The following is a 14315-nucleotide window of genomic DNA, read 5'->3' on the forward strand; positions in this document are numbered from 1 at the left end:
GTAGAGATTTCTATATCTTGGAGCTTTATAAATACTGTGTCTTTAAAAAAGCTGCTGTTTCTTTACTATACATTTATGTTTCCTTCTAAACAAGTTTTACTGGGCAATAAACACATGCAGTGTAAAAAAAACCAAAACTATATGATGTAATCCCATCACACATCCAGTGGTATATGGTCAATATATGAAAGCCATTCGTGGGTTTACAACCCTGTATTTTCAGTAAGGGAGCCGTCACAAGGATCCCAGACAGATAATAGGAGCCCCCCCATGGAGCAGTGTGGGAACAATGGGGTGTATATGCTGGAGTTTAATATCCCTCTGCTCTGCTGCTGCCTCTCGGTGTGCCCAGCTTTTGGCAGCTGTGTTTGTTAACAGAACCTCACCAAGCCAAGGCCAGACTCTCTACAAGCTAATAAAAATCTAGAAAACTTAATGAGCCAAATTTTAAATCAGCAAACTCAGCACAAGATGGGGCGATGTTTGACACCTTGTAGCACCCGCTGCGACGCATACTGAACACACGAGGAGACTCTTTACTACATGAAAATAAATCAGCTCTTTTAAATTCACAAGAGCTGTACACCGGGGTAGTTTATTCTTTCTTTGTTAACATTCTTTCTTTATTTTATTTCTACTTTTTTCGCGTATCATCGCCTTCAAAGAGGACTCTGCTGCTGATGCTATTACCCGACTGGAAACGCGAACGTTACCTGTAGTCGGCTGCCAAATAACACCAAAACACTCACAGGCTAAATATAAACAAACTACAAAGAAATTACTCATAACAACGCAGAGACGTCTGACAAGATTTATTTAATGCATGTTTGAAGTCCTTTTCTCAGATGCGTTTCGTCTTAATCATCTATATCTGTTCCCCAGAGTAATTCTTTCTTCCACTTTCAAATGGATAAGCTGTTTTAGGAAAATGGCTTATGGCTTCAATGCCTGCCAACAAATGACAAGGCATTTTCTTATTCTTTCATCACATGCTCTCCCCTGCAGAAGCACCCCAGCAGCTGCTGATTCAGTGCCTGTTTATAGCTGGGGATGATGGCTTTCAAATGAGATTGGACTATAATGAATCTGATATGAGCATGTGACCAGTACCTTGGTCTGCACGTTGGGGTCTTACGCAAAAAGAGGGAGGCCTCCCGCTGCTTTTTTATTTCTCAACCCCAGTGAAGGCTCATTTATTTCTGTTTTATTGAGACTTTTCTCTTCAGCCATTAGTGTTCTGCAGCTACAAGCCTGGAGCTGATGCAGCATGATTTAAGAGGACCTGACTTGCGATTCTATCTGTCTTTACTCCAGAGTGTATTGTTTGTAGTATGAAGATTTAAGAGAATCAGTGACTCTGTTAATGTGCAAATTAATATACAGAGACATTTAGAAGCAAATATCCTGACACTTTTGTCCCATGCGAACCGCTTGATAAAGTGAAGACGAGCTTACAGTAAATTAATTTCCATGGTCCCGGCCCCTCAAGTATGAGCAACTGCTTCTTTTTTCACTTTTTATATCCTTGTAAATTAATATGAGACAGTTTTTCTTAGATACAAACCTTGGAATTTCAGAAATTGTGATGTTTTTGAAATACAAAATCAAAATTAGAAACAATGCTTTGCGTCTTAGTTCTGACAGTTGTGGCCCCAGGGAGGTTAAAGCTACAGCAATGCTTGTATTATAAAGAACAACTTTATTCCTCAAAGACACTCATTTTAGCCCGCGACCTCCATTGGGGTCATCGCAAATCACATTACAGACAACACTGTGAGCATCACATCTCAACAGTGTCACTATTCCTGGAAGATAAGTAAGAGGGCATAAAGTTTTCAATAACATCTAAAGTCCTTGTGTTTCCCCCAGTGAGCATCAGTAATAAAGGCAGACTCCAGTACATGACCTCATTCTTTGATTTCTTGTTTCCTGTTATTTACAGTTTTATAACAGTTTGATTGTCTTTCGAGCTTTAATATGATCCTAAAACCGATCAAATTTTTGTACTTGTGGGCTTCATATCAAATTCACACTGAGCCTAATTTAAGCCTGTATTTGAATTCTATTTTCATTTTTCTTTTGTACTTGCTCTCAGATCATTAAAGAATGAATGATTTCAATTCAATGTTATTTATATAAGTAACAACAACAGTCGCCTCAAGGTGCTTTATATTGTAATATAATAATACGGAGAAAACCCCAACAATCAGATAAGCCCCTATGAACAAGCACTTGGCAACAGTGGGAAGGAAAAACTCCCTTTTCACAGGAAGAAACCTCCAGCAGAACCACACTCAGCAAGTCATCAGCCATGACTGGTAGGGTGTGAGTGGAGGGAGATGGGTCAAAAGACACACTGTGGAACAAAGCCAGAGATTAATAACTAATTATTAAATGCAGAGTAAACACAGAGAGTGAAAAGAGGAGAGCGAAGAAAAAGCACTCATTGCAGAATAATCCATCACATTCTCCTATATCTTAATGGCACAGTGGACATTTTTCCAGCTTTCAAATGTTTCAAATAGTCTAACCTTTATTAATACCATAGCTGTTCTCCAGTCATATTGACCAAATAATAATAATATGCATAATACCGTAATAATATGTGTAATATGTGACTGTCTTTTGTCATATTGTCTTTGTTCTTATCACTTCTTCAAAGCTTCCTAGCATTATGTTTGTGTATCTCATGGGCTGTTTTGGGGCCTTATTTCTGACTGAATTGTGTGCGACTTACTGGACTTGGTCAATGCCACTTTGGAGTACTGGATGTTTGTCTTTTATTTCCAGAAAGATTGCATTTACTCTTAAAATTTTGTAGTAGAAAATGTAATACAAGGAAATTGTGCCTTTTGGAAAATTAAATCCTACCTTCCACTCTTTCAAAGATAGTATTTTGGATAATAGCCTACCTCAGATCAGGTTTTTAACTCTTTTCGGCATAATGATTTTGTACACTCAATCCCACCACAGCTGATATTTTAGGCCACTTCTAGGTTCTTGCATACATTAGTCGCCGTTGTCCATCAGTACACATAATGAAGCGTGATGGTAGGTAATTTGTTCACTGATGCACTGCCTTTTAAAGAAGATGCAAATTGATTCCATCGCAGCCACTCGTGGAGCTTTCGGTATTAACGGTGCGAGCATAGCAGGGTGCTCGCACGCAAACACGTCTCTGCAGGCACGAGCACTCGCCTACTAGCACAAACGCGCACGGAGGCACTCCTGTTCACACACAGACGCACAAATGGATGCCCAGTGTTATTGCAAAATCGCTGACAGCTTTATTGAAATCTGTTCGAAAACAAATGTTTGGTAGGATGTTCTCCACAGGAGGCACACTATTAAACAAACTGCATGCAGAAGATCAGCGGTGTTTATCTGCCTGGCACACAGCTGAGACATTCAGCCGTGTGTACTCAGTGTACACACCTGCACATCTGTGCAACACGCACAGGCGCACACGAAGCAGTCACAACACCCTTTTGTAATCCAGCTGCCACACAGAGAAAGCGCAGGTAACAAATGTAACAAATGCAACAATATTTGTGGTTGCACAGATGACAATTCGTGTCTCTGCTACTGGTTTTGCACAAGTCTCTGCCAATTTAACAGCACCGATACCCAAAGAAGGTTTTTGGGTATCAGCTTTTAGGGAAACCTCTTCCTCAAGTTGAAGCATTTCATATTAACTTTGACAGATATAAGTTCTTGATTGGACAAAACTGTAATAATGATGCAATTCTCTTAGAACAAACTAGTAACATTTGCTTATCTTTGATTATTTAAAGTCTACACTCAGCGTCAGTTGTATGCTTGGTGTCTAATAAATTTGCTATCACACCAATTCCTGTCTGATTTCTTCTATGGTGTCTCCATGAAAAATATAGTTCATCCATCAAGCTAAGATTTTATGTGAGGCACGCCCTTCTGAACTCTTTTCCTCCTTTAAATATTAATTTCAAACCACATTGTACCACTGCTGTTTTATTTTTAGATATTCATGCAATAGGTGTTTTTCTCTTTGTATTAAATGGGAACTTCTTCCCATGTTACACATCTTACACGTGTTCTGAAGTACTAGTGCCTGTTTGAAAAAAAGTTGTACAAAGCCCGGAGAAAGGTGCACTAAAAATTTTATAATTGCCTCAAGTGAGTGCCTCGATTCGCTTGACTCAATGTCAGCGGAGGTTGAAGACTGCAAGTTTGAGAAGGAGAAGAATAATAGCAGCTGTTACTTTCGGAAGAAGTGAGGCTACGTCTTGCATTGGTCAACATGCAGTCACGCTCAGTTGTTGCTTACTTTGCAGTAAACACTGCACGAAAAGAGCAGACAAGCCCCAGTCTCCACTCCAGTGTTAATAATACATCCCCAATCCATCACCAGTTGTGTCTGTGTGTGATCCTTTGTTCCTGAATTACAGCAGTATGTTACATGGAAAGAAATGAGAATGAGTGTTTGTGTACCGAAGAAGCTTTGCTCTCAGGAAAAGTGTCACTTAAATCGACAAAATCTTTTTTTGTAAAATAATGGCAGAGTCCAGCAGGGAGGACGATGTACATGTAATAGCCCTCACCATACAGTGACTCATGCTGCACGGCAGCATTGCACCAAGACAGAAAATAGAGCAATTTCCTTTTGTGCTCTGGGTTCTCACTTTATATCGCTGGAGATTGCAGCAGGAAAATATCCTTTAAAATAATTTCCTTCATTGCATTTGATTTGCATATGAAGCATATAATACTAGGAGATAATGATGAATTATCACTGACACCTAACAAACTAAGTAGCTTGCACAGTGATGCCAGAAAACATATTATGATAATGACTTCATCTTATACATTACTGGCATGTTAAATTTAATGAGTTTAAAGTGCCTTTTCAATGTCTTTTCTTTCATTTGGCTCTCCTTTGCAAAAGGCTGCTAGTGTGCACAAATGTCTTTAAGACACTGCAAAGAGCGACTGCTGTTCATGATAAAACAGCCTCGCGAGAAAGGAATATGATTTGAAACAGTTTCTCTCCCAAACCTAACAAAGTGGGGGCACGCTAAAGCAGGCGTACAGCTATGCAATCCATAGCAATCAAATAGTTAATCCTGCTTAATCCATCTTTGTTCACAACAACCTATTCTTTGATTATATCAATTAACATCTACAATACATCTTAAACCCCGTTGAGGAGTTAAAATCTCTACCTTTATATCATCTGGTAATGAAGTAGCTGCATGTAGAGTCAACTTTTAAGCTTGGTGTAAATAATGGCTTATGGTGTAATGAAAAAGCAATCTAGCATTTACTCAAATGGGTTTGTGGAATAATAGCTTTCTGCTGGATGACGACTTACAACGTCTGATGAGATACAGCAGCATGACTGCCACTTAGAGTTTCACCCAGAAAACTGTTCAGCAGCAGTCAGACCCGTCTCCCTGTAATTGTATTTATAGTGCTTCTACTTTTTTTTGTCAGATTTCTTTCCGCAGTCTCTAATTACTGCCTATTACTTTCAATTACATTTTTTTTACCTCAATCTTTGTTTGAACACAATAAAGTTAATGCTGTGTCAGCTGCATGTCTTATGGCATTTATCTATATTAAAGCACCTCTAAAATATTGACATTCAAAATGTTTTTTGAAGCATGTTAACAATTAAGTAGGTAGTCTTTGTTTCAGCCGCTGTTGCTTCTTCTTCTTCTTTATCATTCTCCCGCAAATTGGGACAAATCTCACCAGGGAGTATTTCAATATTTTGAAACCGAGCTGGGAGAACTGATGTGGTTTGAGATTTTAAAATTTCATTTAAATTTGTGTACACTATATAAACTTTTAAGAAGAGATTGTAGCCACTGTGATGCCACCCTTTGGTTTTGGACCCAACATTTTAATGCGTTAGCACCAGCATTTTTACCGCTGTCATGTTAGCTGTTCCGTGCCACAGTTTACAACATTTGGATGAGCACACTTAGCTTGCAAATTGCATCCATAAACCATATTGGTGCTCAGCAGAGACGAACATATCTGCTAACACACATTAGAGCTAAATAACTGCTTGATAACATACATACACAGCCCACAGTTAAATATGTTTGTTGGATGACTCAAATAAAAATGCATCAACATTACAAATATGTCAGAAATATTATGTTCATTACCTTCATTTATTGGGGGTCCTGTCCTGTGGTGGTCGTGGGGTTACACTCAGAGAGAGTTTTGAGTTTTCAGAGTTACATTTCTGCTTGCTTACCTTTGTGTGTTAGTTCCTTTTATTTTACAGTTTAATAGTTCCTTCATTTTGTTTTTCCCCATCTGTGTTTTCTTTATGTTTTTGTCCCTTTTTAAGTTGACTTTTCTGTCTGAGTTTGCTAGTTATCATTTCTTGATTCCTGTTAAACTAACTGCTGGTTAGTTGTCTTCTGTGTCTTGTATCTGCTTTTCTTTCCTCCCCTGTGATTGAGATGATGCCACGGTGTCTTGTTTCCCCCGGCTGTGTGTAAACCCAATTAGCCCTCAGTGTGTGAGTTCATATACGGTAGTCCTGTTGTTCCTCTGTTCAGTACCTCAGCGTATGTTAATCTTTCATCCTGTTGCTTCACCTCATGTTTGTTTTTTTAATAGATGGATTTTACAGGCTGATTTATGTTTTGGACATCTAATAAAGGGCTGTTTTTTTTGCTATTGTAGTTTGGGGTTTTGTTGTTCTTTAAGCGTGCCTGCACACATTTGAGTTCCCAATCTCTGCATTACATGACAGTTGGGGTCTAGCAGACATCTAGAGGAACTGTTAATTAAAGTGGCCATGCCCCTACCTCTAGTATCCAGGTGGATGAGCTATAAATTAAAAATTCACCCCTCGTAAATATCATGAACTATTCATAGCGATGGAAACAATAGACTGTAAAAATGATTGTAAGGCACTAAATTTGTGCATTGTAACATGGGAGTCTATGGGCGTTGACATGCATTGGGAGCCTGCTTCAAGTGGCCACAACAGGAACTGCAGTTTTGTGCTTGCTCTGCTTTAACTTCCTTTTTTCAAGTCTCTTGTACATTAATCAAAATTTTAAAAGGAGCACTTGTATGGTACTAACTGAACCTTAAGTGGTTAAATATTTTCACAAAAATGTCAGCTGTCCAAGGATGGGTAGTTTCCAATTTTTCCATTTCTTTTTTTTCAAGGATGATGCATGTTTTTATTAATTCAACAGTTCATCAAATTAAAAGGAGAATTTGGTAAAGACTCTTCTATTCCAGAGTAAATTGCACTGCCCCTGGAATATTATTTAAACATGGTGGCCTCCAAACTAGATACCTCCACCTTGTGCATGTAAGATGGTGATAATGGATTTTAAAATGTTAGCCATAATGGTCTTTTTCTAGAATAATTCAGGCAATTTTCTCTTTCATTTGACATTTAAACCTTTTTATTTTTTTTCCAGTGGATGATGGCTTATCAAAGGGAGAGGAGACAGGAAATAGAAATGTGTTCATGCCAGGATGACTGATGATAGTAACTACAAGTAGCGACGATATGCTCCACATCGAAATCTGTCTGCGTTTGAGGAAAGTAAGCTACAATAAAAATAAGCAAAACTTTCCAGTTCCTGAGTGACAGAGCCTATTAACACAGAGGAGGTCAAATCAAATCAGAACCCGTCAAATTAAAAGTAGCATGTCAACAGAGAAATGCCCCAGCAAGCCATACCCTGCTGTGAATTCACAATGCAACAAATTGGCCGGATGATTGGCTATTAAGAATATTCCAAATTAGCTTTCTTTGCATAATATCTATCACAGTGTGAACCTTTCAGCATAATGGAGCAAAGTAAGGTGAAAACTGAATTGGAGAAGAGGAAAGAATGACTGAAGGCTCAATGACCATTTCAACTTTCATTTAAATCTGACCTTTTTCATCATGTCCATTGAGAAGAAGAGGATTTTTGTGCAAATAGTGCGTATAAATTTATGAGCATGCAGAACTAACCCCCGGATTTTGGTTTTAAAGAGCGGGGATCTAATAAACATTTTAAACTAACATAGAGCCGAGGGTCTGTTTGACTAATTTCACACGATCATAAGCTCATTCTGCATTCGTGGATACAGCCAACAATGGCTGACATAGAAGTGCGTAGTACACAAATGATAATGATGTTGTGAATATAGAGATCAAAGTCTTCTCGCTCTGGCGATTAAGTGTCCTAACAAATGCATGTATGAGGACAGCCTTATCACCTAGGACCACACAGAGGCCTTTTCATATCTGTCGCTCTCAGATGGCCAACCTGCGCCTGGCATGCGTAACGCTGCCAAATAAAAAAAACAAAACACCACAGGCACTGCCTCTGCGGGCAGCCTGGCCTGTTCATTTGACTGATCAAAGAACTCATTCAGACTTTCGCAGTTCGGAAAAAGAAAGTTTAATGCTTATCACTTCAGGACAAGTAGTAGGCGATTAAATGAAGCATGAGAAGGGCAAGTCTGGAAATTTTCTTTGGCTTGTTAAAACTAAACAATGCAAGCTGCCGTTAACTTGTTTACCTCAGCTCCAATTCTGGCCCTAAAACATCTTCTGTGCATATTTGTTGTAAACTCGGGAAATTGTTGTTTTTATTAGTGCACAATAAGAGTGCTACAGCTTGATATAAGTATCGGTACGCTTCATCTTAATATTGCGTTCCACCTAGTTTGTTTTCCTTTTTACATAGTTTGATGAATTGGTTTGACCCCTTGTTAGAGCATCTCTGGAGGTTTATAAATGTTCTAAGCCAGTGTGATTAAGATCGCCTTCAGTCATTACACTAATGGACATGCATTTTAATTAATGGCATCCTCATTTGCATCACATGTTAATTATCTAAATCATTTTGTCTCATCTGTTCATTGTAATTAGTACCTATCAGCAGCTTCACTGAGTCACTGCATTTCTGAGAGATAACCCGGCTCTTCCTGCACTTACTGAAGATATATGTGGTTAGCTAGAAAATAAGTTATGAGGTTGTGGTAAGATGAAATAAAAACAACTATAATATATCTATTATAACATAGAAGTTCATTTTACACAGCATATAATTCATACCTTGTATAGGCTATGAAGTGTACCGTCTAAAGGTTCGTTAACACACAACTGTTTTTGCTCGCTTTCTTTTCAGTTCGGTTTATGTGCTGTTGTCATATAAATATCTTGAAACGATAGCTCAGAGAGGGGCTCATTGTCTCGTTTTGATCTCAAAGCTTCCCGCAGCTAAAATTTCAGTCTGCTCTGGAAGGGCACTGTATATAACAAGTCTGGTATTGTGTTGCAGCAACATGTCAGTTTACTCACACAGACTCACAACAAATGTGGAAAACATTTTAGGAAATAAACTTTTTTTTGCTTTCTTGAAGAAATTTCGATGACACCACGATGAATTGGGATGTCACCAGAACTGGTATTTACCTTCCTTTAACTTTTTTCAATAGAAATTCTGAAAACACAATGGCACTTGTGTTTTTTAATACTGTAGGCAGTGAAGGTTACAGCTCTTCTGAACAGGCGGAGGCAGCATACACCTACAAGTTTTCTAGTCTTATGGCCACAAATGCAACTCTCGCAGTAGCTCTGTCCTTGACGTGGGTAAGAAAGGTAGAGTCAGGCATGGAGGGATGATGTGGGTGACCAAGGGATGATAATTGATAAAATGAGGTGATATTTAAGCGATTATGTCGTGATTTTCAGACCAAGGGATTAAATTCAGCAAAGCACCTAAAAGACCAGCATCCAGATCTGTTCTTCGTGAAGCAATATCGTCATAAATTATCCACCTCATTCTGTCCTAAAGTACATGGTACCTAAAAATATACTTTTTTTGTGAAAGCTGGCACTGCCAAAAAATCAGCCATGTTTCATGGGCAAAAAAGTTTGTAATGACTAACATTGCAAAAATACTAGCACAAATGAACCTTATGCCTCATATTAACAGTAATGTGCAATCAACAACCCTTCTAACATTTTAGTCTGTGAGCTCTCGACAAAATTAAATGTAAACATTTTTAATAAACAGCATGTCGGTGAGTTAAAACAACTTTTTAACAAAGGAACTGAGAATTCTGTAAATCTACTTCTGTTAATATTATATTATTTCTGAGGTTTACAGATGATATTTTACTGTTTAATCCTTCAAAAGAAAAAGAAAAGGCAACAAAAATTATGGACAAGACAATATACTGATCCTGACAATATTCATCAGACAAACACACATTAATGCTGAAGATAATGTCCCAAATACTAAACTGATCCTTAGAGGAAGTGTAGGAACCTTAGAGGAACCTTTTCAACTTTTTATTACTTTTGTATAGTTTTAAACTGATTTGCCTAAAATGAGACAAAACACAAACGAGGCTCATGTTTGACTGAAATCATTCTTAAAAAGTTTTTTATGGATATGGTGATAACAATGTTGAAAGTGATGCGTTCCAACAAAATGTCTTATTGTAATCACTTTACATCTTTAGCTGATTTCAATTCTTGTATTATTTTTACTAGGTCATTACTTTTATTTTTAATGCACGAAAGCACAAGAGCATGACGATAAAGTCCTGAATCCAAGACAGAAACAACTATATACTGCTAACTTGCGTTAGACAACATGCTAACACAAAGCTAGCCAACAACCCAGAGTGATGCTAAAGCTGACCCCAACCCAGCACCCAGATCCTGATCTTCAGCAGCTAACAAAAGCTATGATGAGCAGTCTGACTTGCAGCACTGCAGTGCAATCATTGTGCGATGACCTTAAAGTCTCTTTGGTCCTGATTTCATCTTTACTGTACGTTGTTTTTTGTGTTCATGCATAAACATAAAAAAGACTGTATGTATGCCCTCATTAGGATAGGATTATGTGTCGGCATTTGGGACTGTAGCCTCAGGTTTATACTGTTACAATTATGTGACTGCATTTCAGGTCATTTTACAGAGCAATGCAAAATACAACGAGTAGTGTAGTGAGCTGCTCTGGGATTGAATTAATCAATGTAATGGTTTCTTTTAAGGAAAAATAATGAACAATGTGTAATGATGACATTAATTGTGAGTAACAATGTAAGCATGAATTCTTCTAGTCACTGTAAAAGAACAACAACAACAACAACAAAAAACTGTAACTGTAAAGCCTGGTATAGCTTGTTTCTTGGCCTGAACCACAAACTCCTTTGGTTCTATTGGTGAAAGGTTTCACCCACAAAAGGGTTAAATCACATTACATTTCTCACATGGCCACAAAAAACGATCAATGAATTAATTTGACCACAAATGTCAAGGAGCTGTTAGCTACATGGCACCTTTTCTTGTATAAATACCGTCATGAAAGAGGACGACTCTCCTCAAACTCTTTCCAGTCATTTATTCTGTATCCCAGTGCAGCCAATCACAAAATGAAGTCGTCGTTGTTAGACTGTGTGCTACATTAATGTTGCCAGCTGACTTCGCAATCAATAATGATTTGATCAGTTGAGTACAGAAGCAGAGCAATTACTGCTTACCTCGGTTAACAGGTGGCGTTGATAAGCTGAAATCAATCATTATTTTATTTTTGACTTAAGAAAATTACAGAAAATGGAGAACAGCTATATTGAAGTGAAACCCAACACGGGTGACTGTGGAGGGCGAGAAGAACAGATGGAACGAGCAGGGAGCGAGGAGAAAGGAAAACCGATTCTGCTATGTTCCAGCTGTTCCAGTGTTTCAGTGAGGTGACACCAGGCCTTATTAATGTTTTTTAAGAATAATGTCCAGATTTTTAAGATGGAATATACTGAAAGGATAACACGGGAGTCAAGAGACACTGGCTGCAGAACCTCACTATGTGAGACTGACAGAAAAACTCTTCAGTAAGACATTTTATTGAACAACAGAAAGAAATATGTTCTTACCTGAGAGTAAACATCTCCACAGGAGAGTAGGCTGACACAGTGATAAAAGCAGAGCCAGTTTCCCTCTGCCTCATGGGTGTGGCTGGCACCAAGACCATAAAGTTATTATCCAGCCTGTGTTCAGCAAGAGGTGGCTCAGTGGGGTTCTGGTAGAGCCTCACACCGCCAATCCTCCTCAAAGGCGTTGAAGTATAGGAACCAAACAGCCCTTCCTGACTTGTGCGGATGAAATTGTCCTTTCTGGATTCATCTGAGTGGCACCCTGCGTCTGTGGACTGCAGCACGTAGTAGAGCTCCACTGGGGTGCCCTCGGACACTTCGTGATTCCTCTGGCGTCCTGGCACGACGCTAGGTGGGCTGAACCAGCTGGCCAGTGGCTCCAGCTCAGCCACACACAGTCCCAGCTCCCCCCTCAGCTGGCAAGTACCACGTACCTCCTGGGTTTCATGGAAAGCAAACATGTGCACACAGGGCAGCTTGTCGATGGCACTGTAGTCATCCCAGTCCCTGCCTGCAACATAGAACAACACCTGGACTTTGGGCTTGGTCAAGTGAATTCGGGAATTCATGATAAAGGTCTGCACCTTCCAGTTAAAGGTAAAAAGAGAAGAGGCAGGAAAGGTCCCCGGGCTCTGCAGGAGCTCTAAGGGGACAGGCTGCTCCACAGAGAGGGGCCCATAGCTGGCGTTCACAGAGGGCAAACTTCTGGCCTGGTAGATGAAGAAGGGCTCGGTCCGCGACACCAGGGTAGAGTTCCTCATGAAGTCCTGGTTGGCCTCCTTCAGGAAAAATCCCAAGTCAGCATTGAGGAGCTGATAGTTGACAGGCAGGTACGTGGGGATAGAGGAATATCTCTGCAACCCCTCTAAGACTCGACAGTCGGTTACTAAAAGACAGAAGAGAAAAGCCAGTCAGTGTAGTCTTATAATAGAAGTGCTTTTATAACCTATTTCACCAAGATGATGTAGAAAGACACAAATAAAGCCAAAACAGAAACTAGAAGGAGCATTTTGAACGTGCAAGAAAAGTGTTGTAACTACACATATCACTGATAGATCACATACACTAAGTCAAGTAAGGATTCAAGGTCTTCTGAACGAATGAAAGCTTGATCGACTCATTAGTCCAGTATTGTTATTTGACTTCTGACAACATGAATCAGCTGAATAAGTGAATTTCAGTAAATTAAAAAAAGATGTGTTTCTTTCTACTAAATAAGTCAGAGCTGTTAATTGTTCGACTGACACAAAGAGCATGTATCACAGGCAGCAGACACTGAATGAATGCATTTATTGTAAAAGGACATCAGTTACCTCCTTACATGTTTCTTTTCCTTTTTTTTTTAGTACGGTTAATACGTATAAAATCCTCACTGTAAGCCAAGACTCTAAATATTTTCTTCAGACTATAAAGGAAGGATGTCTCAGGAAAGTTTTAATAGAAAAAATGGACACTAGGAGTACTGTTCATTTAATGAGGTGTAAGAAATCTTCACATTTATTTCAACAAAGTCATTATTTTGACTCTAAAGACTAGTAGGTGGTTCATATTCATGTGTTTTAAAGGGTCTGAATCCTGTGATCTTTTATATGAATAAAAACAGATTTAGATTAATACAAAAAGATGACTTCATTGAATTTACAGTGCCGTATTTTTTGTATGACAGAGCGTGAGCTTTTGTGCCATTTAAAGTCTCTTAGTCTTCTCCATAGTGTGTATTGTTGGCATTTGGCAGTGGAATGACTTTAGATTGCTGTAAGAATGAAATGCTTGTGTGCTGTAATTGTATTTTAAAAAGCCTGAAAAAGGACAAGGAGATTTAGACATCTGAGAAGATTATCGAGACAGAGATTTTCTCTGCAACATGTTAGAACTAGTGCTGAAACAATGAAGCAATTAACCAGTAATGAGAAATAATAATGAGGCAGTTGCAGTTAATTAATAAGTATACCCTTCTGGCCCCCAAGCTCTAAATGTATGCACTACATTTATATATTTATATTCCTGAATTTTGCTGCAATTATACCACTAGAAACCCCACATTATCTGTGCGCTTTAATTAGAAATGTGCAGCATCGAATTATCCATTTATCAGTATAACATAGCCTATGAGGTTCAATATAAAATCAGTTAAAATGTAATTATAATTACAATTAAAACCAGCTTTCTAAATCACAAGAAGTCCATAGAGACTGACAATACTGTTCTTATAACCCGAGGAACTTCACAGAACACATAAAGAAGGTTTTAATGACAACAAGCGTGTGCTTTGACCTTCTTCTCCAGAGCAATCGGCTACATGATTACACTTCCTTAGTACACTTTCATCCTCATGCTGGCTGCTGGAGGATTTCTTTCCTCTGATCACCCTTGTAAATCAAACGTCCCAGCAGGTTACAAATCAGACA

At 38.7% G+C, this 14315-nt stretch overlaps 1 protein-coding gene across 1 annotated transcript in view; it reads right to left on the minus strand.

The window, feature by feature from the left end:
* Positions 1-14315, minus strand: part of si:dkeyp-14d3.1 (transmembrane protein 132C) — a 166607-nt gene that overhangs the window by 128342 nt on the left and 23950 nt on the right. The window contains exon 2 of the mRNA XM_004544144.5: positions 11908-12793. Within this exon, the coding sequence (XP_004544201.3) occupies positions 11908-12793 (886 nt within the window). The remainder of the gene's footprint in view (positions 1-11907; positions 12794-14315) is intronic.

Source organism: Maylandia zebra, linkage group LG12 (genome assembly GCF_041146795.1).
Source record: "Maylandia zebra isolate NMK-2024a linkage group LG12, Mzebra_GT3a, whole genome shotgun sequence".
Taxonomy (NCBI): Eukaryota; Metazoa; Chordata; class Actinopteri; order Cichliformes; family Cichlidae; genus Maylandia; species Maylandia zebra.